This window comes from Lepidochelys olivacea (assembly GCF_965140295.1).
Source record: "Lepidochelys olivacea isolate rLepOli2 genome assembly, chromosome: 7".
In the NCBI taxonomy this organism is placed as follows: domain Eukaryota; kingdom Metazoa; phylum Chordata; order Testudines; family Cheloniidae; genus Lepidochelys; species Lepidochelys olivacea.
Genome location: NC_140417.1, coordinates 35,750,702 through 35,775,608, shown reverse-complemented (window position 1 = coordinate 35,775,608; position 24,907 = coordinate 35,750,702). Strand labels below are relative to the sequence as shown.

Below are 24,907 nucleotides of genomic sequence, written 5' to 3'. Positions count from 1 at the left end.
TTTTCCTATATTGTCCAATCCTTCCGCCATTCTTACTTAGGCAAAACTCTGGAAAATTTGGCTCATAGTTTCCTGAGCGTTCTCACCTATTTTACTTAATCTATATGCATTTTTATACTACACTCATCACAGTGCTATTTGAGTATCATCTTGGTTGCATACACCCCTACGTGCATGGTGTTGAACTAATTTTGCATGCTTGTTATAGCATCTGTATAATAAGTGTTGCCAAATTTGCAGTGCCTACATATAGTAGAATATTCTGCACATGTGTTGTGCAGTCGGAGTCTGTGTGGTCAGGAGCTTCTCTTGCATTTCATGTGCACTGTGAAAGCACAGTAGTTCTGTTTGCTTGTGGAAACTGTACTGGGACGTTGTGAGCACAGAGAAGTTTTTGTTGGCTGCATCTTGTCACACTGGTTTTTATTTCTTCCAGATTTTTGACTGTTGTGGAATTAGAGGGGTTTTTAGGTGCAAATAGGGTGGTCTTTAACTTTCTGGAGTGGATAATTTCTTTCTTATAAATTAAACCAATTTATTTTAATTTCAAAGATGAATAATGAAGCAGATTTCCTACATAACAGAGCTGACTAAGTACCTGGCCAGTTATGCAGTTATGTTCCAGGATATAATACAGTGGTCCCCAAACTTTTTACCTTGCACCCCTTCTTACCCCTGTCTCCCTCAGCTGTGGTTGGGGGCTGGGCTGGGAGTGGGGCGGGGGCTGGGCTGGGAGCCATTGGCTGAGGACGGCGCTACAGCTGGGGGTGGGTCTGTGGCCCGGAGAGGGGTTGGGAGCAGAGCCACAGCCCGGCTGTGGTTGGGGCCTGAGGCTGGGGCACGGCTGGAGCTGGGGCCGAGGCTGGGGCTTCACCTGGTGGCGGGGCCAGGAGTGGAGCCATGGCAGGGAACTGTGGCTGGAGCAGAGCAGATGGCAGACCAGGACTGCGTGGTGCTTCCTCCCTTCCCCCAAATGTTCCTCCACACCCCACAGTTTGGGGACCACTGATATGACGTATACAGTGGGTTGTATTTGGGATGCATTTGTGGGAATTTGAATCTTGATCATCTTGTTAGGCACCTTGTGTTTCATTGGTTTTGTAAAGCACAATAGCCCCATTTCAGAAGGGCATGTGTTTTAGTGCTATCCGGAACAGGGAAGTTCTCCTGAGTCAAGGCTCATGTGCCTTTATGTGACTGAGGAAAATCCAGCCCCTCCTTTTCCCCCCAGTTGTTTTGTTGGAGAGGTCCCCATGGCATTGGAATTAGTGTGGTTCCGCAGCACCCATTAGCCCAACAACAACCCCTTCGCTGCCCCACAAATCACCCTGATGTGCTGGGTGTCAGGGAGTTGAGGCAGAGTCCAGCTGCACTGGGGGTGGGGTGAGCATTTGTCCCCCCATCCCCATCACACATGTACACACTCATATGCAGGTCTGTCTTTTTTTTTTTTTTGCAGCTGCTCATCATCCCGTTGAGTCCCTTTTTGGATTTGCTGCGCTGGGGATTTTCCACAACCCTGCAGTGACAGGTGAATTTCTCCATATGTGAGGCAAATACACGTTACGTTAATTTGGGTTGAACTGCAGAGAGGAGAGAGTACTGAATGAAACATTACACCTAAACTGTGGCTCACAACCCCGCCGCCTCCCCCACCCCACCCTCTCCTATGGTATATTTGGGGCTGGGCTGCTTTTTACTACATGACTGCAAACGCTGCTTCCAAAGCTGCACTCCCGGAGAAGCATAATAGTATAGTTTAGCAATTGGTTGATTAGTTGTAATAGTTAGCTATAGGTTTCCAAAAACTTGGTTTGAGGGACTCGCCTTCCTCTGAAATAATTTGGCCCACATTTGGTTGACAGGCAGATAGTAATGCTGACCTTACCACAAATTCCTCTGAGCATATCAAAGGACTTTAAAAACATTAATTAAGCACCATAACATTGGTACAAAGTGGGTAAATAATTACAGTAGATGGTGTGTTGTCTGATTGGTTCTCTTTCTTTGAATCTGCTATCATTTCTGCCTTGCATGTCTTGTGCCTTAACTTTCCTCCCGCTTTTAATGTCTCCAGTGACCTAAGTTATGTCTACGCTTCAATCGGGAGGTGAGACTTCAGCATGTGTAGTTATATCTAAGCTAGCCTCAATCTGCCTGACTCAAGTACTAATAGCAGTGAAGCCATGGCAACACAGGCCCCGTCTTCCCAGGACCCTGGGTGCATACTGCTGTAACTTCACTGCTATTGTTACTCAGGCTAGCTTGGGTATATCTACACATGCCGCAGTCATACCTCCCAATTGCAGTATAAACATATCCTTATTCGAAGCTCCATAAGGCTCTCAAATGTTCTTCCTGTGTGGGTTAACTGCAGTACAATTTCAAGCTTTTCTCTGCAACCACCAGGGCTAGAAACATCTGTCTTTTTTTAAAAGAAATCTGAGCTTCTCACCTAATCACAGGTCCCCAGGAGATGGGGCTTTGAGAATAATGCCAAATATCACAAGACTTTTGTGATAAACTCATGAATTGGTGACAGTGTAATTGTTAAGTACAAGACGTGTTATTTTTAATAAGAGACAGGACAAAGCTACAACAATTGGATCCAGGTTTTTGTTGGGGTTCATCAGGTCCATCTCAAGTTTCAGTAGTTCCAGAAGGAAAGGGCTAGTGTTTTTGTAGACTGTATATTAGAGAACTGCAACAAACATTTCTCCTGTCGTTCTTTCATGTTCTGAGTAGCCCTTCAGTTACACCTAGTGTGAGATGGGGTGGAGTAAGCCATGAATTCTCTCTTGCAGCTTTTGGTGAGATCACAAGTTTCTGGCGGGTGAGGGTGTGAAAGGAAGAACTAATCTATTAGCTGGCACCATCTACTCAGGAGCAACTGGGTTCAGGGTTGTTCTCGCCCAGCGGAAAAAAAAAAAAAAAAGAATAGAAAAGATTTCCCCCCCAAAATATTTTTTCATCCTCCCTTACATTTAAGGGGTAGTGTTCTTAGACTGATCTTTCCTTCCTCATTTTCTCCTGCCGTTTGTGATTCTGACAGCTACCAATTTGACTGCCAGCAGTTGAAGTAAGAGGTATAAAAGTATATAGCATATAAAAACACATTTAAACTTCTTGTATAGTGTGTGCTTTCCAGATTACTGCACCTTTTTGAATGCTCTTCAAAAAATGTAATATCCTGGTTGGATGCTCTGTTTGTTCACAGACCATGGGCCATGGCAGTACAAGTTTTTATATGCTGCCCAGTCAACAGAGCACATGAGGGAAGGACAATTATTTCTAAACCTGCCATAGATAATAGATAATTTCGTACGTTCCTTTAGGATGAAAAGGGCTGTCTGCCAATTAAACACCTCTTAAACCCTGAAAGTAGGGCTCAAGTGGGAATTAAGGGATGCATAAGCTTTGTGCTGGCCCAGGTGAATTTCACCTTTAGTGCATGTAGATCATACAATTTTTTTATACTGTATCTATATGCTGGCTATACTTCTTTCCAATAAAAACATTTAAAAGCATCCTGCAACACCATATACATCCGAGTAATCCTTTTGTGTGTCGCCATATTGCAGTCCATGGGACTACAAGCATAAGTAAAATTTACTCGTATAAGGAAGCCTTGTAAGGAATGGGCCTCCTGTCATTTGTGGGCACCTGAAATAAACTGACGGGCTCAGGGTGACAACTGGAGCTGATCTACAAATTTTTGACAAGACATTTTCAACTTGTTTATATTATTGTCAGAATGGAACGCTTTTGCCTTGTTGAAATGAAATATGTTTAGAATATTTAATGGAATGAAAAAGTTTGAGATTTTGACTTTTTGTCGTGATTCAGGAGGAAACATTTTGAACTCTCTGATCTCCCCACATGATGGAAATTCTGTGTTTTGACCAACTCTAGTTATAGTTTCTACTGCATACTGACAATAGCCTTGAATGTCCTATCTTGGAAATCTGTCCATCTCGTTTGCTAACTCAAAAGGCTCTTCTGTCCTTCTCTCCGTTGTCTAATGCCCATATATCCCACGTGTGCACTTGCCTCCTTCCCACCCACCCCCATCCCAGTGTTCCATAGAATGTCGTCTTTCTTCCTTTGTTATGAATTTGGGGAGAAAAATGTTACCAACATGAATAACATTCTCCTGCCAAAAAAAATATTTTCCTTAAGGTTGATTTTTAAAATAATGGAAATGAATCTAAGTTATTCTTTTAGTGCTTAAATTGGTAATATACTTGAATGTCATTTTAAAATCAGAGACCTCATGAATAGTCCTTTGTTTTAGTTGGGATGGTGGGGGATTAGTCTCCGAGAGACTCGCATGAGCTCATTCTTTTTGCAAAATTGGCCACCTTTGGAATGTTGGCTTATTGTGGGCATTATTATGAGGCTAGGCTGCTTTTGATGGGCAACTCAACACCTTGAGGTTTCATTCTGTCTCATTGTGGAGTTACTCCAGATTCTCACCAATGTAAGAGGAGAATCAGGCCTTTGGTGCCCGTATTAACTGGGACCTCCTTTATGTGGTATACTGTGCACATTAGCATGGCAACAGCGGTTCTGTTCTGTCTTTTGCCCAGTGCAATCCCATTGAAGCCAATGGGACTACATGGAATAAAAATCAGTGCAGAATGTGGATCTGTAAATTTAATAAATTTCACAAAAGATGTATTTAAACAAACAAACAACACCCAAACTTTCTGGGTAATGAAGTGGTGTACAAGCCTGTGGGTGAGATATGGGTGGTTTTGCTGCAGAGTTGTGTGAAGCTCAGATACAGTTGTTGGAGGGATTTTTGTTCATATGTGTGGGGTTCTATTTGTTGTGACATCCCATCCAAACTCTGAGCAGCAAATGTCAATGAAGTTAATAAGACGCAGTGAAAGATATAAATGGGCCTGATTCTCTCTCACTTACACTAAGGCCCCTCTCTAGTGCACTGGCTGCAAAAAGGGGCATTTAAGTGAATGTAAATACAATCACAGTTGTGGAGAATAAATTATTGAAATCATAAAGTAGTTGTAAAAATTCCAAAAGCCTCACACCCACTGAGATGATGCAACTTCTCCAGTCAGTCATGACACCCTTCTTCTACAATTAGAGTGACCAGATAGTAAGTGTGAAAAATCAGGGCGGGGGGAGAGGCACCTATATAAGACAGCCCTGCATATCGGGACTGTCCCTATAAAATCGGGACATCTGGTCACCTTATCTATAATAACATGAGTTGTATTTAAACTAGTTGGTGTCTCCACAACACAGTTTGTCTCCAGAAAGGGCTGAGTTCCCAAAGCAGTTATACACAAACTCCTTAGGACTATACAGGATATGCACCCATTCTTTGGAACAAGTGTAAGATACATTTTCCCCAGCTGAACAAAATAGACATGACTCTGTGTTTCATTCAATGCTTGGGTTCCACCATCCCCCCAACCCGGTGCAGAAGGAAGCTTAATTGGGGTGGGGGGAAACTGGTAGTCAACAAAGGGAAATATAAAGAAGATTTAGCAGTTTAAAAGAGTGAAATGAGATATTTCATTTGAAAGCATTTTCTCCAGAGAGACAGGCATCAAAGAGAGATTGGGCATGGGTGACTGAGAAGATAATGTGGTTACTAACAAAGGATTTCAAAGGGGTAGATAAATTTGGCTTTAACCAGCTTGATATGAGTGTGTTTGATGAGAAATCAGTTAGAGATGTGAAAGTGACTAGAGGGGGAGGAGTCAGAGTGATCATGGACAAAAATGCTGTGATTGGATAAGAGATAAGAGGTTGGACTCAAGAGATAAGGTGTAAATGGAGAAGAGAACTAGGGACAGAACTCTGAGGGACCCAACAGAGGGGGAAGAGGAATAGTTAATGGGAAGGGAAACTGAACTATCTTCTGAAGTGGCTGGAGAGTGAGGAAGAGAACCAAGAAAGCACTAAAGCCAGGAAAGACCAAGGCAAAGAGAGAACAGCTGTGTCACAGCAGATAGCAAAACAGACAGAAGATCATCTTAGGCTAAAATAGGACCAGGTAGGATCAAAGGAGATTAAGGGGAAAGTAGACAGTAAAGGGAGGTTGGAGATGGAGACAAGTGGAGTTAAGAGGTTTTCTTTTCAGGGAAACTGGAGTGATTTTGAAAGCTATAGAAAGGAGCCAGGTAAGTAAAGATGACCATGCAGGAAGAGATAGAGAAGCTGCAGTTTCTAGATCCACTAATAGTTAATGCACCACTAAAGGATTTATTAGGCATGCTAGATATAAAGTACAGCTAATTTTGTTATTCACTTCAAAAAACAAACTTTATGGCCTTTCGTTGAAACGTCAAGTTTTGCTTGAGAAGTGAGCCTGCTCATATGCTACATTTGAGAGGCAAGAAACAATGGACAGCATATGACGAACGTTATACTGCACTGACAAGTATCACTGTGTGATATTCACTGAACTATCCCGCTCCATTTGTCATGTTTAATATGTTGGTGCAACAACTATAAATATGTGGTTGCTACACAAGTATCATTAGTCATTTTAATATAAGACTGAAAATATATAAGCACAATACATCTTTTAATGAGGGGTCCTTTATTGTGGAAGCTGGGGTGAATTTTGGTGCTGTGACGGGTCAGATTGACAGCCTTAGTGAATAAACTGTTTTAGATACTCTGAAGGACAGATGATTGCAGTGTGTCTCTCTTGACACTGCTCTCACCAATCTGCTTCAACCCTGACTTGGAGAGACCAGCTTTAGGATTTAGTGCTTGATTGCTTTACTGAGATTATCAACAGAAGTGCTCGTTAGTGCTTATTGTTTTTATTGAGTTTGGAGGAAATAAGGAATGTAGGACACTCCCCCCGAAGGGAACTGGAAAGGGAAACCGTTCCAGTGGGAAGTGGAAATTCCAATTTCACGTAGGTCAGCGTAGATGGTAACAACTCTCGGTCACCACACAGCTGCACTGATTTTCAAACTGATAACCTAGAGGTGAGAGGCTCTCTATTCCTTTATTAACCTCCCGACTAACCGGCCTTACTGTAGCGTGATAGGACATCCCATGCTCACGTTGGTATCAATATGGGTACTATGGGGAGAGGGATAGCTCAGTGGTTTGAGCATTGGCCTACTAAAGCCAGGGTTGTGAGTTCAATCCTTGAGGGGGCCATTTAGGGATCTGGGGCAAAAATTGGGGATTGGTCCCTCTTTGAACAGGGGGTTGGACTAGATGACCTCCTGAGGTCCCTTCCAACCCTGATATTCTATGATTCTATGGCATTGCATGATTTGCCTTCTCTGGACCAAGAAACATTTGAACATAGTCACCCTGGTTTCAGTAGACTGGTTTAAGTTGAGAAGTTATGACTTGACTCCCAGCTGCCCCAAAGTTCAGCAGTGTGCTTGCGACCATCTGTAAAGTTAACCTTATGTTAGGAAGGGGAAAATGGACCATAGTGGAGTGAGTGTACTGGCCACCAGCAAAAAATTTGGCCTGATGACTTAAATGTGCTGAGGTGTTATAACCTGGATATTCCACTGTAAGAATCTGATAAAGTCCTGTCCTTAAAGCCTCTCAGTAGTGGCTTATCTTTAATTCTCCTTCCAAGTATTACTCCAGTCTAATCCAGATAATCAATTACAAATTCATATTACCTGAAAGCTGCTGAAAGAGCAGAGCAGGCTTTGTATATAAACAATGAAATGGTTAAATCTTATGAACCCATATTGAATTCATTCAGGAACTGCATAGTGAATACTCTACCCCTTATTCCTATGTGTCCAAAGTTGAATGTGGTTCTCAGTAAATAGATCTCTTATGACACAATGGTAAACTTCCTTTGTATTTTTATTTTTCATTGAATCACAGTAACATCCTTAGTACCTTTACTGAATTCATATTATAGTACTGGAGTTTTCACTAATTTGACTCAGAATTATCATATTAATGAGTAATGTTGTCTAGCAATTCAAATTGTAATACAGAATGACAGAAAACTCTAAATATAATAAAAGGTTCATATCTTATCAGGACAGGCAGTCTTTTCCCACATTTTGGCCAATTTCCAGTAGTACCTCTGAGCTGACTTGTTGGAAACCCAGTATAAGGGGAAGAAGTAATCTTTGGAATGGGTTTTTTGGCAAAATTCCTGTTTTCTGCTTAGTTTATTGTTCCTGGTGATGCTGTCAGTGAAAACTTTTCCCCTATCAGACAACTTTTAGAATTAGTGGTTCAAAATGTTTTTTTATTTTATTAAACTAAAGTCAGATTTATTCTGCATGTACATTTCCATGTTAACCATAAATAATTTGTGTGTTTTGTGACTTGACAACAGTTGATTTGCTTTGACTTCGATATTAATCATTCCACAGTACACAGTGTCAAAATTATTAAAAATTTCCAATGCACAAATGTTTATTTTACTAATCATTAGTAGGTATTAATGTCTTAGATTCAAATGCTTCACATGCGATTACTCTAGAATGTTTGGTTTTAAAGTCACAGGAGTCCAGATCCTCAAAAGTATTTCAGTAACTAACTCCCATTGAGGAGCTGAGCCAAAGCCAGGTGGGCACTGTCACAAATAAACTACATTGCTACACATTGTAGCAGATCCTCAGCTTGTGTAAATTGCCATAGCTTCACTGAATTCAGTGGTGGATGGGTATTTACACCAGCTGAGGATTTGCGGTTGAGTCTTAGGCTTTCAGTGGAGCTATACCAATTTATACCAGCTGAGGATCTGGCCCCAATGTGGTAGTAGAACAGGGCTTCCTATATGCACAATTGATATTGTGATGTTTACACATAACTGCAGTGACATGTAATGCAAGTTTTATGTCTTGAGTTTACAAGCATTACAGAGTCAAAAATATCATTGTCAGCAAAATGTCATTGTATTTAGTTAATGGAAAACCCCCCTCACATTAAGTGTTTACATATACAGGGACAAATCCAAAAGTCCCTAATCAGGCAAAGTTTTGCCTGAGTTACATCTCCAGGATTTGATCCTTTGTAATTAAAACATAACGAGTCAATATCTGAAACTGACATCTGCAAAGGAAGAGCTGTGTATTTGCTTATTATCTGCCAAAAGTATCTTGTCTTTGTTTAGCCAGAAGAAATTACTTGACTTAAAGCCCACTGAAGTATAAAGGGCTAATTTTTAATGTTACTCTGTTTTTTATGAATAGATACAAAAAAAAAAGCAATCTTGGATTTTTCTTAAATAAAAGAGAGAGAGAGAGAGAAAAAAAAACATGCAACTTGAAGCCTAGTGCCTGCAATGCTTGGAAGACATTATGATTAATTTTATACTTGGGTTTCCAGATGTTGGATTGTATCCCAACTTTTAAGGATTTCTAATGTTTAACAGGATATGTGCTGAGTATAGCATTTAACAGAGTTTTCTTTCATAAACCTAGGATCTAGGAGAAAAGGAGAATTCAGGAAAATATTGCAGACTGGGATACAGTTCTTCCAGAAAAAATAGGATGAGCAAAACTGGATTGGTGCCATATTTGTTTAGGAAGACTATGGATAGGCACAAAGTCCCTCATTTGAGCTGTTTGTGCACTGTCCTTTTGGTGCTCATCTGGACTGGCATCTCACACGCCCAGAAGGATTGTACAGGAGTGGAGTGCCAGCAACTGGAGAACTGTATTGAAGAGGTGCTTGAGCCTGGTGAATGCTGTGCCTCTTGTTTGCAACATGGTTGTACTTGTGAAGGCTACCAGTACTATGACTGTGTCAATGTGGGATTTATGAATGGCAAAGTACCCGAAGGGCAATCTTATTTTGTGGACTTTGGAAGCACTGAATGCTCGTGTCCCAAGGGAGGAGGCAAGATCAGCTGCCAGTTTATGCTTTGCCCTGAGTTGCCCCCAAACTGTATTGATGCTGTGCTACCAGCTGATGGCTGCCCTCAGTGTGGAAGAATAGGCTGCCTCCATGAAGGTCAGAAGTATGTAGCAGGCCACACGTTCCATATTCCTCCGTGCAAGGTTTGCCATTGCCCAAATTCTGGAGGTGAACTGATGTGCTACCAGCTCCCAGACTGTGGGGCATCCACATTAAATCCTCAGAGCCCAATGGATACTGAAGAGAATGAACCAGAGAGGCACTACGATGATCCGTACAGCTATGACCAAGAGGCACCCGAAGGAGACTCCTCTCAGGTGGAACCTCCTAAAAAACACAGGACCTCTGCAGCCCATACAGAAGAAGACAGCATTGGCCAAGAACAAAGTGAGGATTATGAGTACCGTGGAATAAGCGTTACTTCCCCATCCTTGACTCAACCTGTTACACACACTAAAGAAGCTGCTGTAGCAGTCAGTGTGCACACTCCTACTTCCCACCCTGAACTTAACAGTGCAATGGAACAAGAAGAGGAAAACCGAGACCTAAGCACCACAATGGCACCCACAGTGCAGGTTCTGAGTGAAAAAATAACTGTGACTAGCAGTGCTCCTGAGGAGCAAACAACAGTTATGACGGAGATGCCCACGCAAGTGGTAGAATTGGAGAGAAAATCAAAGGGGAAACAAGGGGAGAGAGGGAGACATGAACAAGAAGGATATGCTCGCCCTAAACCAAGAAAACACATGAGAAAAGATTATAAAGAGCAGGGGAGCAGTATGTCTCCAGGTCTGAAAGAGACAAATGTAACAGTGTCACATGGTCACAGACCTTCCCATGAAAAGCATGGAGGAAATACTTTCCCCAAGGTCAAATTTAGTCCCACAACATCCCCTCCCATTGCTCTGAAAGAAGACCGTAGTCAGGCATCCCAAAAGCAGTCACAGACGCTTTATCATTACCAACCTGAAGAAGACAGAGACCCCAATTCTATTCATGCTGCTTCCAGGTTACCAGAAGGTAAGGCCTCTTTTTATTTACAGTATAGATGTTTTGTTGATATTGAATTATTATATAAAAATGGCCCAGAAACATTGTTCTGTCCTTCTCACTGATACACACGTGCATGAAATCAAATAAACCTCCAATCTTCTTTTGTCTTTCTAAAAGAAGCAAGGATTGTTACCTTTTTAATTTGGCGGAATAGGTAGACTTCTACTGTTGTTTGCCTTACTTTAATTTCAGAGACTGTGGACAATGTTTTCTGGTATTTCAACTGCATTTCAGATTAGGCATTGTTCATATACTAACCCTTTCCCTTACCCCACTCATTACTGATGTTGAAATGACTTACTATGCAGAGAAGGAATCAGACATAGCTGGCTATTTGCCTGATTTGATTATCCACCTAAACAAAATCTTAGCTTTGACCGTATTGACAAAAATCAATTGTTCTAGTGTTCCTAAAAGACAAAGTAGGTATTAATACAAAGAAGTATTTACAGTAGTTGCTGTATGTGATGCTAAATTTTTAAATGTTGTCTAAACCTATTAATGCAAGAACTTGATAAATACTCTAGAATATATTGCCACGGAAGGAAGTAGTTAGAAGCAAAAGAAATACTGCATCTTTCTTGTCATTTTTGGGCTAGAAGTTTTATATTTTTGATCAGGGCTGGCAAGAGCATGTATTTGCTCTTTGCCTGTGGGTTCCTTTTGACATCTGTAATAAACATTGATTATAAGCTTTATGCAGTGCTCATTACAGTAATGAATGCAGACTCCACTGCTGCAGATCAGTATGAGTGCATCTCACACTTCTGATTAATTTTTCATCAAATCAAATGTAACATCATTTTTTTCATGGTGTGGCACCAAATATTCTCATGATGGTTTTTAATGTTACATTTCTTTTTCTTGTAAAATATCTGCAGTTCATATAGAGAATGCTCATTCATGTGGGCCATGGTTTTCTTCACATGTCATCCAGGTAACATGCTGAACCACCTGGTCCCACTCAGATAAGAGGGGAACTGAGTTCAGATCTAGATCCTGGGTTGAAATAGACATTATGGCACCTGTCCAAAATAAACTATATACACGATACATGAATGGGCATGGTAGCCTCTCCCTTTCCTGCCAATCTGAGAACCCAAGTACTTGCATTTTTCCTTTGTTTTTATTGCAAATGCTGATTTAATTGGCTTAATCAGAGTGGGACCTTGTGTTTTCAAACTTAGAATAATATCCTGAACAACAGCAGTAGGCCAAAGGTCTTGTTCTGTATAAAAATCTATACATTGACACCATGGATAAACACTTCAAGTGGCTAAGTAAACATAACACCTACAGAAGTGAATGCTTAGTACATAGCAGCAGGGTAATATGCAAATTTTTAAAGGCACATCATTAACTTCTGACTTTAAAAAATGATTTTGAAAGTCACTTCAGATACTGATCCTGGGCCTACCTCCCAGTGCTTTGGATTTACAATCTCATTGTCTTTTTTTCTTTTCTTTTAAACATTTTTCTGAAAGATCAGAACGCACATGGGAAACTAGATGTGACCCTCTGGGGGAAGCGAGAAACTGCCTGTACAAGAAGTACTGGCCACTTTGCAAATTAAAGATTGGGGAAGTGGAGCGCAAAGTGGAGAAAGAAAAAAACATTAATTATTTGTTAGTTTGGGATGAACTGTATAAGTCACTCCCAGCCAATGTAGCCATCCAAAAATTCATGCCAATAAAACTGACGCACCACCCCACACTATCATGTATTCTTTTGACAATGTTCATCAGTATAATACATTTTTTTCCCTCTTCCTCTCTGTCGTCTTGCCAACACATCCCAGATATTATGGGTCTGAATCTCCAATGTTCTTAGACCTGGCTACACAAGGTAGATCTGTGTAAAGTGGAGTAGCACACTATCTGATCTCAATGGTAGCCTCTTTGAACAGATGTAAATGATCATACAAGGTGCAAGGCCATTAGAAATCAGACCCTACTGTTCAGAGATTTCTGATAATAAACAGGGGACATAATCCCAACTCCCGCTCAAGTTTCTTTGACAATTTAGTGTCATACTTTTGTACACAGCTACAGGATCTAGGTTTAAAACTGAGCCACTGCGTTTCTTCCATCTCACTCAAAGGAGTTGTAATGGATTGATGACTTTAGTATCAGGGTTATGCTTTATCCTTGGATCTGAATACAGATGCCCCATTTTTATGGTTCTGAATGAACATTGGAGCCATTTGATATTTTGTCCCTGGTACAAATCCTTTCTGAAGAAAACCTGAATGTGAATCCTAGTAATAAAACTTCATCTATTATCAAAGTTACTTGTAGCATAAGGCAGGCTCAAACTAAAACTTCAGCAGCAAGCCTTGCTCCACCACAAAGTGATGTTTTGCCAACCCCAAGCCCTGCCTTCAATCTTTCAAAGTCCCTGGAGAGCCAAGAGCCTTACAAATTTAGGTTTGAACCTCTCCACAACATTCCATAAAGAGTCTTGTGTCCACTCCCACCAGAACATCATTCTCCTTTCGTTCTTGTTGCTGTCTTGAGAGAAGTCTCAATGCACACACACACACACACATGTACGTACATATGTATGTATCTGGTACCATAGCTGTATGGTTGTCAGCTGCCTGTGGAGGGGTTGTGGACCATAACTGTGGACCATAACTGCCTATGGACCATAACTCTCAGGAGGCCAGTGTGGCTAACTACTTCCTCAGGTGATTTTATTTAAACACGTTTCAATAGAATTGGCTGAATTTGAAGCCTGGATGTGGCTGATGGGGGAAATAGTTAATTTGCATGACATGGACAATATGGATATGTCAGCAGAGAATTTTCTAACCAAAGTAAGGAACATCCTAGTAGGCCTTGAATATTATGTTCAATGGGGAGGTGGATGGATACCTTGGCCCTTAAATAAATTAGTATTCCTGTCAAGATTTTGCAGTAGAAATATGAAAACCAGTAGTCTTTGTTCACAGCCTTTTGTTCAGATATAAATGATGCACCTTCATTGTGGTCAGCAGTACTGAATTTGGCTCATGGAGTTGAAGAAGTTGCACAGAGCCCATGTTTGCATCAATAACCGAAGACATTTCCTAAGACCAGTGTTGGGCAAGGCACAGAAGGCCAGCTGTTTCATGTTTTCCCATGATACTAGGTGACAGTAACATATTTCTAAAGACCTATTATAAAGCTGACACTGTCCACAACTGGGAATGTCATTCGTCATGGTTAGGACCAATGTTATTGCCTGGGAACTGGGTTTTTTGTGTGTGTTTCTTTTGTTTCTGTTTTTTGTTTTAATTTGGATGGGTTGTGACTCATGAATATAGCAATGTATTTTGAGTAATAAAATACATTAGTCCTATATTTTTGGTGATTCTTGAGCTAGACTGGTAAAGAACTTAGCCAGAGCTTGAAAGAAAATTGAATTTTGCATGTGGGTATAGAATGGAAACTTGAATTTGTTAGGTAGACTTCTAAATTGTAAATTTAGTATAATCTGCCAGAACTGTCAGCTAATCTTTGCCTTTTCCCAGAAATCAAAATATATTATGCTGACTGCACCAATCAGATAATCTTGTTTTGAAGGGTCAATTTAAAAACTAGGGAGACAGATTAGCTGCCACTGAAATCCATGAATAAAGCAGTGCAACCAATACACTCACTTTTGGAGAGATTCTGATTCCCACGTGGATTTTTATGGAACCTGAGCCCTATATGGATTTCTCTGAAATTTCTAAGCCTCCCATAGATAGGGCCAGATTCTCAGCTGGTGTAAATTGGCCTAGTTCCACTGAGGTGAGGATGTGGCCCATAGACTCTTGAGGAGTTTAGAAATCACTGGATTTATTGATAGCAGAGTCCTTCCATATCTCTTTCAGCACATATGCAAACGTTTCACCAACACCACATCACAACTCTCTTCAGATATAATCCCTCCCCAAACCACACCACCTACAGAAAGCTATACTTCCTCCTGGGCATTTCTACACCCCACAGGGACTCTTCTGAAACATCTAACGCCCCAGTGGGGACTCCTTTGAAATCCTTAGAATCACCTTAGTTAAAGAACTTTTTAAGGAGGCTTTGTCTTCGTAGACCTATTGGTAATAGGTCTGCTATTGGTTCAGAATAGGTCTGAATCTGCTGGGCTGAAAGATTTTAAGATGGCTGTCTGCTTTATCAAACACTGAAGAAATTTTGGTGTCCTATGAGAAGGAGATTGAGATATGCTGATTAACACAGCTGAGTTTACCCACTTTTCATTTGGGGAATTAGGTTAATTTATCCACTTCTTTTAATCACTACACCACTGGTGGAGAGTAAATGGTTCCATCTGGCAGGAATGCCAGTACTTTCCCTTGACATCACCTCAGAAACTAAGGGAATTCCTAGATGAGAAACTTGAGGGTCAAGTTAAAGTTTTTAAAATTTGTGTTAACCACTTAAAGAGAATTTTTTAAAAGAAGCAATAGACCTAGAAAACTCAGAAAATTTATAGAATTTTTAACGAAAAAACAGAAAAATATGGAAATATTATTAAGGAAACACCAGATAAATTTAACCTTTAGTCTGCCACCTACAAAAGGTAGAGTTATGTCTAGAACAAGTATTACACTGGTTGGCATCTTAAATACAACATATCTTAGTGGCTGGGAACATCTCAATTCTCTATATGGTTTGCCTATGTATTTAAAGACATTGTGAACATTGTTACCAAAGTCCCAATCATTTTACGTAGCAAGTTACTCACAGTTCAAGATCTCCACCCGTCACAGGGAGCCCTGATGAACCAAATAACAAAATACTGCACTGACATATAAATACCCATTGTCTATCATGGGAGGAAAGAAAATCCTAAATTAGGAACGTGGGATGGAGACTGGATAGCAGAGGCCTGAATCACCAATACCCTATACTCGGGATATTTATTTACTCTGAAACAAAGTTAGTGTAAAATCCTATTATTCTGATTTTGTAATATTATATATCCACCTTGCACTGTGTAAACGCTTACCCAAAGTGAAGGTTAACGATGAATTGTGTCTTGTATTAAGACAGTGGGATAGAAGTTGGTCAGACTTGGGTGTATATATGAATGTGTAGTATGTAATTTTTTTTCAAGTTTGTTCTTAACTAAAAATATCCCATCTTCACAATCTACATGTTTGTTTGTTCAAAGGTGTAACCTTAATGTCAACTGATTTACTTTTTTTTTCTGGGAATAATATTTATTTACTTACATTCCTGAGCCACCGAAGGATACGTTAAAAAAATTCTCATGCTTACAAGCAAGTCCTGATACAAATATATTCTTGGGGCTTTTTCCAAGAGCCCAGAAATTTAAAGGAGGCTTCACAGATACAAATGTTTCTATCAGTTGCAGGACAGTGTGTAAAGATGATGGAAATAAGTCTTCACAAGTTGAAAGCATTTGGTGATCTTTCTGTTCTTCCTATTAACAGGCTCCAAATAACAGAATTCAGTGATGGTTCGTTTCCTGATGCCTTTGGTTAAAATTTTGGCTTCACTACTTACATTTTTTAGGTTTCAGTTTGGTTTTATATGTCGTTTACTTTTCATGTCCTGAATCACTGCAGCCTCAAATGTAATCTCAGTAAGTACTATTGGTGGAAATAATGTGGCTTATCTTGTAATTTGCTGGTCAGAAACCTTCTGTTTTTGGTTTGATGCATGTTCTTTTTTCACACTTCAGTTGTTCATCTTTCTTTTAGTCTGAAATTTTGGTTTGAGAACACAGTGTCCCTTCTGCACGATGAATAGTATTTGGCCACAGGGTGGAAGTGCATGGTCCTAGCTCTCTGTAGCTTCATACTTGAGCCATTTTGTATCCTATTTCAAAAGCATTCCTGTCCTAATTTTCTGTGGTAAGACCACAGTGATATCGATTGGCCTAAAGTACTAACTGTAGCATGCAGACAAACCAACTGCAAACGTATATAATAATATAAGATGTAACATTGCATTGCATCTGTGATTCGTTAGCCAGCATCTTTTAGGAGATGAGTTACTGCATGTAATTGATGGGATTTTTATCCATGTGGTTGTCCATTTAACTCTGTATGCTAATTTATTGGTATACTGGTTCCATGTTAGTGGGAGATTTTGGTTAGTAAACTAAAGATCATTGTAAAGAACAAAGAGGTTTATTGAGTACCATACAGCATTAGTGAGACAAAGTGGGTGAGGTAATATCTTTTATTGGACCAACTTCTGTTGGTGAGAGAGACAAGCTTTCGAGCCTACACAGAGCTTTTCTTCTGTGGAAGGTCAAAAGTTTTTCTCTCACCAACAGAGGCTGGTCTAATAAAAGAGGTTATCTCACCCACCTTGTCTCTCTAATATCCTGGGACCAACATGGCTACAACAACACTGCATACATACAGCATTGCCAGTTATCCACCAGGAAAGGTATCATAACTCTCAAAATATCCTGACACTGTATAATGCATCTGTGGACTCATTCATAGAGAACCACGTGGTTTTAGTGGAGAACCCAGAACCTTTGGTTCCATAAACACAGGCCTGGAATGCTTGAGCTAAATAAGGTCTTTTAGCTGTTGTAAGTCATAGGGTTTTTAATCCTTTGTAGCTCTTTTTGCTCACTAGAGGGCAGTAGTAGACATACACTTGTGTTTATAGGGGGATATCTGTTTTTGTGAGTGTGAAACCAAAATCCTAGACAGGAGATAATTCCAGGATATTATACTAGCCTCAACCAATGGAGAAGAAATGTGCTTTAGGAGTCTGGTAGTCAGGGGCCCTGTTTCTAGCTCAGTCATTAACTTACTACGTGATCTTAGGCAATTCTCTGTACCTCAGTTTTCCCATTTGCAAAGCAATCATGACACCACGTTTGGAGTGGTGCAAATACTTTGATAGCCTGAGGTGAAAAAACTTTCTGAAAGTGCAAAATATTATTACTGCTTGCCCACCTTCAAAGAGTCTGTTACTGTTTTGCTTTCTATCGTGTTGTTTCTTTAAATTCTTGTCTATGCTGCTGCCGCTTCTCTCCTGGATTTTTTTTTTTACTTATCTCTGCGTACGTTGTGTCTCCTTAATCTATATTCATAATCCATTCTTTCTTCAGCAGTCTGTTAGACCTTCTGAAGTTCCCACATCAAATGCTAATTAGTGCATTCCGGAAGGCTTTCTTGGGAACATTGAGACTAAAATACAAGTAACTACTCAGCTCAGAAACTATAAATTAATTACTCAATCACTTTTACAAATAGCGGAGAGAAGGAAAACAGATTTTCTTTAGCCTGTATCCTGCACAAAACATTTAACACTGATCTAGTGCTGTAAGTTACTGTGATAGTAACCCCCGCGGTGCCCCCCCCAAAAAAAGTGTTAACTGTCTCCTCTTCTTGCCACATTTCCTGTTTCCTCTTCCTTCAAAAGTTATGTATGTGGAAAAGAGGGATAAACCATCTTAAACGCTATTGCTGTCAAGTTTTATTACTATTTTCCCAGTCATGTCCATTTGCCTACTTTCTGCCATTAGAGTGCTGGTTTTTGAATAAATGTAGCTCAGGTAGCAAACACCGTTGTTGTGAATGTTTTACAGTAGTCTTTTTTGTTTTGACAGTCTGCATAGCAACTTTGCATCCAGCTGGAACCAGGATCTTTCAGACCATGTGCATGTCTCCATTTTAACCTCTCCCCACCTAATTATGGATGAATTTATTGTCATTCCTAAAAATGTAACGATCGAACATAAGAACGACCATTCTAGGTCAGACCAATGTTCCATCTAGCCCAGTATCCTGTCTTCCAACAGTGGCCAATGCAGCGTGCTTCAGATGGAATGAACAGAATAGGTACTCATCAAGTGACCCATCATCTCCTGTCGCCCATTCCCAGCTTCTGGCAAACAGAGGCTAGGAACAAAAATAGTTGATGTCCATCTGTGGAAAACTGCACAAGGTAAATATTTGTAAGGCAAGATCTTGGGATGAAAACAGCATGCATTGTACACAAATTTTGGCCAGTTATGAAATACTAGCAAGTGCCTTCAGGATAATGCTGGGATAGAAAAGGTGGAAGAGAGGGGCTGGTGGAGAAGATGTTAAAAATCAAGAAGAAAGATGGATTAGGCCTTCATAGCTAGAGCCCTGCCAATCTGTGGCTAATCCGTGGATCATTTCTGCGGATCGGGGATTGAATGCAGATACAAATTTTGTATCTGTGCAGGGTTCTATTCATAGCTAAAGAGGGTGTGGTTGGGGGAGGAGAAGTAGATGATATAAAATAAAGTCTGCAACAAAACCTTCATGAAAGTTTTTTATAAATATAGAAACCTAACATGTATAGTGCTAATGCATAGAACTAGCAGTTAATAAGATTGAGCAGAAGTGAGTGAATACTACAGAAAAGATTCTGCAAATATGAAATCTAATATTGTAACCAATTTGCTTCACTGAATACCAGATCATACTTAGGGAATGAAACTTTAGCATTTACATTAACTACTTTGGGCCTAACTCTACAATCTTTGATCACTCAAAATTCTCAGTGATTAGGAGGACTTCAAGGTTGAGCTCTTAATTATGAAAACTAAGGAACACAACTTCTTATAAAAAGAATCAAAATCTGCAGGCTAGATCTTCAACTGGTATAAATCAATATAACTCCATGGGGCTGTGATTTCAAACAGTTATTTCTCAGACTAGTTAGGATTTTGAGATGAGTTGCCAAGTAAGGTCATTGAAGAAAATATCATCAATGCGTTTAAGAGACAGGTCGACATATTTATAGAGAGGAAATTAGATTGAGATACTATAAAATTAGAGGAGGACTAAAAGGAGGGCAGGCACGCTGGTCTAAGTCGTGGTCAAAAATGTATGCTGATGATTTAAGAGAGAACTGGATGCAGTTAGCAGGGGAAAAGGAAACACATTTTCCAATGCAAAAATGCCATATACTGTAACTATTAGCTGTTCCTATGGTTTCAGTTAGTGCATAGTTCTATTTTTCCTGCACCTCTCCTTAGAATCTTGCCTTAGTTCTTCTACTACAGATACCCCAATATAGAGGAGTGCCCAGGGAGTATAAAGTATAGTGAACTTCTACACAAACCCTCTCCACAGCACAGGAATTGAGGTGGAGCAGATGATTTTAATTTCTTTTTGTTAGATGCTCTTGTGCCTTGTGACCCATAAGATGAACCAGTCTTTCCACCTCAATCTCTCTAATGCCACGTTTCCTGCTCTGTTATAGTCTGTTTCAATGACAGAGGGCTCTTTCTCAATGGTTTTTTTTAATGTCATCTGTTGTCCTCCTCTTTTCCCTCTTCCACCAGGTAGTATCTAATCAAGAACTTGTCTAGGAATACAGTTTTTTGGCATCCATACAATGTGTCCAAACCACTCTACTCTCTTGTCTCTACTGTCTGCTGGCCAGTCCTTTGTAACACAGCAGGGTCGGTTACCAATGGATACCAAGTGTTCTTTGCAAGCATTTCTGATGGAATGCATTTAGTTTCCTGTTGTGGGTTTATAGCATTTGCCAAGTTTCAGAAGCATATAACAATGTGGGTATCACAATAGCATTGTATAATCATAGAATCATAGGACTGGAAGGGACCTTGAGAGGTCATCTAGTTCAGTCCCCTGCACTCATGGCAGGACTAAGTATTATCTAGACCATTCCTGACAGGTGTTTGTCTAACCTGCTCTTAAAAATCTCCAATGAAGAAGATTCCACAACCTTCCTAGGAAATTTATTCCAGCGCTTAACCACTCTGACAATTAGGAAGTTTTTTCCTAATGTCCAACTAAAACCTCCCTTGCTGCAGTTTAAGCCCATTGCTTCTTGTCATAACCTCAGAGGTTTAAAAAGAACCATTTTCTCCCTCCCTGTAACAACCTTTTACATACTTGAAAACTATTATCATGTCCCCCCTCAGTCCTCTCTTTTCCAGACTAAACAAACCCATGTTTTTCAGTCTTCCCTCATAGGTCATGTTTTCTAGACCTTTAATCATTTTTGTTGTTCTTCTCCAATTTGTCCACATCCTTCCTGAAATGTGGCACCCAGACCTGGACATAATACTCCAGTTGAGGCCTAATAAGTGCAGAGTAGAGCAGAAGAATTACTTCTCATGTCTTGCTTACAACATTCCTGCTAATACATCCCAGAATGATGTTTGCTTTTTTTGCAATAGTGTTATGCTCTTAACTCATATTTAGCTTGTGGTCCACGATGACCCCCCATATCCCTTTCCGCAGCACTCCATCCTAGGCAGTCATTTCTGATTTTGTATGTGTGCAACTATTGTTCCTTCCTAAATGGAGTACTTTGCATTTGTCTTTATTGAATTTCATACTATTTACTGCAGACCATTTCTCCAGCACCATCATTGCTGACTCCTCTTTGGACAGTCATAACTTTCATGAGGAGGAGGAGTAGCCAGAGCTCATTGTGCTCTGGCTACATTCAATTGGCTGATGGTCATTTAGGGACTACTGCCAGGTGGCAAAATTAGAGCAATTCCCAGGCTGCTGTAGACTGTGCTAGGGCAGAGAATCAAGAAGCAGAGTACAACAGAGAATCTGACCCTGCTTCTTTGTAGTTTTGGAGACCGTAAGACCTGGAATGCAAGTGTCACGATCACTTCTCCTCTTTCCCCTCACTTGCCTTCCCTGCCATATCTGAAAACCTTCGAAGAATGTGAGCAGGGGATGATGGTTGATAACTCTGCCAGTGGCAGGAGAGTAAAAGAAACGGCCTACCCTGGAATGAAACAACCCTCTGCATAGTGGCACACATTAAAAAGCCAAGTATTTTAAAGTGTCTGTGCACACGAAAAGATGGCGTAGAATGAAAGCAAAGCAAAATATATCTAAAATGAAATGTGTAGTATTGAATTCATATCTATATTGGAACTAAAACCTCCATTTCCTAAAGTGAATGTCCTCATTGGGAGAGGCACTGTGACAGCACAAAGAATGATAAAGTTTCTCTACAGTCAATGGGCTAGATCTGCCACATACCACACCTGATTCTGGAGGATGCTAGGAGCTGGGTAAACCCCTAGTGCAAGTGAGAAAAGCTTTAGGGCTGCTTTCAGTTGCAATGGCTTCGAACAGGTCACAAAGGCCCATTGTGCTGGCAGAACTCCAGTGCAGTGTGCGCCAGCCATGCTTTTGTCTGGGAAGCAGGGTGACCGAGCAAGCTTTATCCCACCTGTTGGTTCTGACACGGCAATCTCCAGCTGTCCTTTTAGGGGTGGTGCAAAGCAGGCTTGGCCTATGCCAGGATCAGGCACGCTCTCTGAATAGTGATCGTTTGTGGAAGCTAAAACAGGCAGCACCAAAAGGCATGAAAGATGCTAAGGGTGGGATTTTTCAAAAGAGCTCACCATTGGCCTAACACTGCTCCCACTGAAGCGAATGGCTAAACTCCCACTGCTTTCAGTGGCTGTGGCTAGGCGCCTTTGACAACCCTGCTGTAGAACTTTAACCACCCAGTTCAGAGCAGGCACAGTCTAATTTAAATGTGGGTGGAAACCTTTCCAGAGTACGTAGCCAGCCGCTGCAGACACTGCCATCCATTTAATGTAAGTATGCAGTGTTGTCAGCATCTTAAAAGACTCAATTCCTGCCAACAAAAAGTGTTGCCCTTATCTTGGCTGTCTGGATATCTCACTACGTCATTTGCTGCTAGGCTGGCTGTATTTTGGGTGACTGTAGCAGGCCAGGTGATTATCCAGCAGACTGTTTGCTTTCCAGCTGGCCTTGGTCAGACTTTCCCCTCAGAGTTACCTTCAACATGTATTTTAAAACAATAACATTCAATATATTTTGACACCTTCCTCCATCTTTGAATTCAATTTTTATGAATGTTCTCATCTGTTACTGGCTCTGTTCCATTCATCCCATGCTGCCCTTTTTCTGTTTTCTGAACCAGCGTCCCTGGCTCTGTATATAATATTTGAAATGACTAGGATGTATCATTCGCAGCTTTACCAAAATGCGCTTCGCCTACTGTGATGTGTACTACCCTCACCAGGGGTTGCTTACATTATCAGACACCCTCTGGTCTCCAGAGCAGTAACCTGTATGGAGAACATGCTGGAGGATTTCCTCCTGGAGATAAGGATGGTCTAGTGGCTAGGGCCCTAGCCTGGGCGTCAGGAGACCAAGGTTCAACTTCCTGCTTTGCCACAGGCTACTGGGTAATGTTGGGTGAATCACCTAGGGCGTATTTGCAAAGGTAGGTACCTAAAGATGCAGATAAGTGTCTAGTGGGATTTTCAAAAGCATTGCATTTCAGTAGGAGTTAGGCGCATCCCCTGCTTACGTGCTTTTGAAAATGCCATTAGGTGCCTATCTGCATCTTTATGCACCTAAAGATCTGTGAAAATCTGGCCCTCAGTCTGTCAGTGTCCTCTGTAAAACAGGGATCATAGAACTTCCCTGCCTCACAGGGGCATTGAGGATAAAAACATTACAGACTGAGGCATTCAGATACCATGGCAATAGGATCCTACAAGTAATTAATTTGTAAATTAGAAGGTGGAACACACATGCTTGCTTTGTACCTTTTCAGATTCTTTGTAGCCTTACCTTGGTTAAATTTAGTCTCAAGAGCAACTTTTCTCTTAGCTGTCAAGATGATATGATGTAGTCTGACTCGTCATCCATTGGTAGATGTGTACACATTTGTATAGAGTGTATTTTCCTCACTGCGGTTCAGGGAGTGAATATTATTCATTTGGCTGGAGTTTTCTTATAAGGAAACCCACTTTGTGGTATGTGTTTGGTATCATAGGTAATAGCAGGGAATGTCTAAAGAAAAAGTGGATGAGACACAGAATGGAATATTCAGAAGGAACTGGGAAACTTTACTTCTGTGATACCAAAAACCTGCATTCTTCAGTGCAGACTGTCGATGTCATCTAAAAACGCTGCTGATGATTGGAATTCACCCCTGTGCAAAGCACCCATCACATTTAGGTTCCTGAGAATGCACACAGGTAGCTAGTCGGATTTTCAGAAGTGCCTAAGCAATTCAGAGGCCTAACTTCCATCTCTTTAGGCACTTTGTAAATCTCATTAGGACCCTAAATAGCTCTTGAAATCTGGTCCCATGCCCCTATTTTGAGGGCTTAACTAGGCCTTCTGCATAGGAGCAGATTTCGTCCATAATGAATACACAATCTGCAACAGGTGCATTCAGGTTCTAAAGAAAGAAGCATAATTTGAGCTGAAGGTAAAATGTGGATAGAAGTAAACTATGAAAATAATGAGAAAATGAAATTTTGTTGCAAGAGCAAAGTGGCCAATTAAAAAGAAAGTATTGGGCTTATTATGTTTCTAGTTTCCTTTTATTCTGCCTTTTTAATATCCATCTATAGTGTGTGTCTCGGAGAGACTTAGCTTGATACATATATTTAATAGTATTTAAATATGATTTTCTGCAGTACAGTAATATTAGGTGTGGTGTATTAAAATCAATCTCTGAGAGAATAAAAATGACCCTGAGAAGAATTCCTTACAAGAGAGACATTAATGTAACTGGTATTTTGTGATGTGAATTTTGTGAGACAATAACTCTTTTTGAACAGTTTCAGATATGTAGGCCAAATAAACCTAATATGTTTAATCATGAAAGGCGCTGTAATTCCATTACCCTGGGCCTGTCAGAGAGCAATATATCATACCTCTTAGGGATTCTTAAGTAACAAGCCAGCAGTAATTGGAATTTTACGAGGGTCCTCAAGTGTGTGCGGGTTTCATGTTTTATTGACTCTCCCCAATGTGTCTGTGTTCTCCCAGAGATGACCAGTTGCTTTCCAGAGCCACCTCGAGAAACCATTGGTGTCGTTCATGGCACTAAGCCAGAGCCCCTAGGGGAAAGAAAAAGTAATTGTTATCATTAGGAACAGCAAACCTCCCCTGCACAGTATCCCCTTTCCTGCCTTTGTCTAGTGGTACTCGGAGCCATTGTTATAGGGCATTAATTCTCTCGGTGTGGAATACAGAGCAGTAGATGTTGGTGTT

At 40.6% G+C, this 24,907-nt stretch overlaps 1 protein-coding gene across 6 annotated transcripts in view; it reads left to right on the top strand.

Moving 5' to 3' along the window:
• Nucleotides 1–24,907, top strand: part of FBLN2 (fibulin 2) — a gene marked incomplete at its 5' end in the record, with an annotated part of 188,390 nt that overhangs the window by 36,880 nt on the left and 126,603 nt on the right. For 4 of the 6 annotated variants that reach the window (XM_084635148.1, XM_084635146.1, XM_084635147.1 and 1 more), the window contains one exon: nucleotides 9,411–10,866. In XM_084635148.1, the coding sequence (XP_084491274.1) occupies nucleotides 9,411–10,866 (1,456 nt within the window). Of the gene's footprint in view, nucleotides 1–1,459; nucleotides 1,532–9,410; nucleotides 10,867–24,907 lie in introns of all 6 variants that reach the window. The other 2 variants (XM_084635151.1, XM_084635149.1) reach the window with 1 other exon arrangement.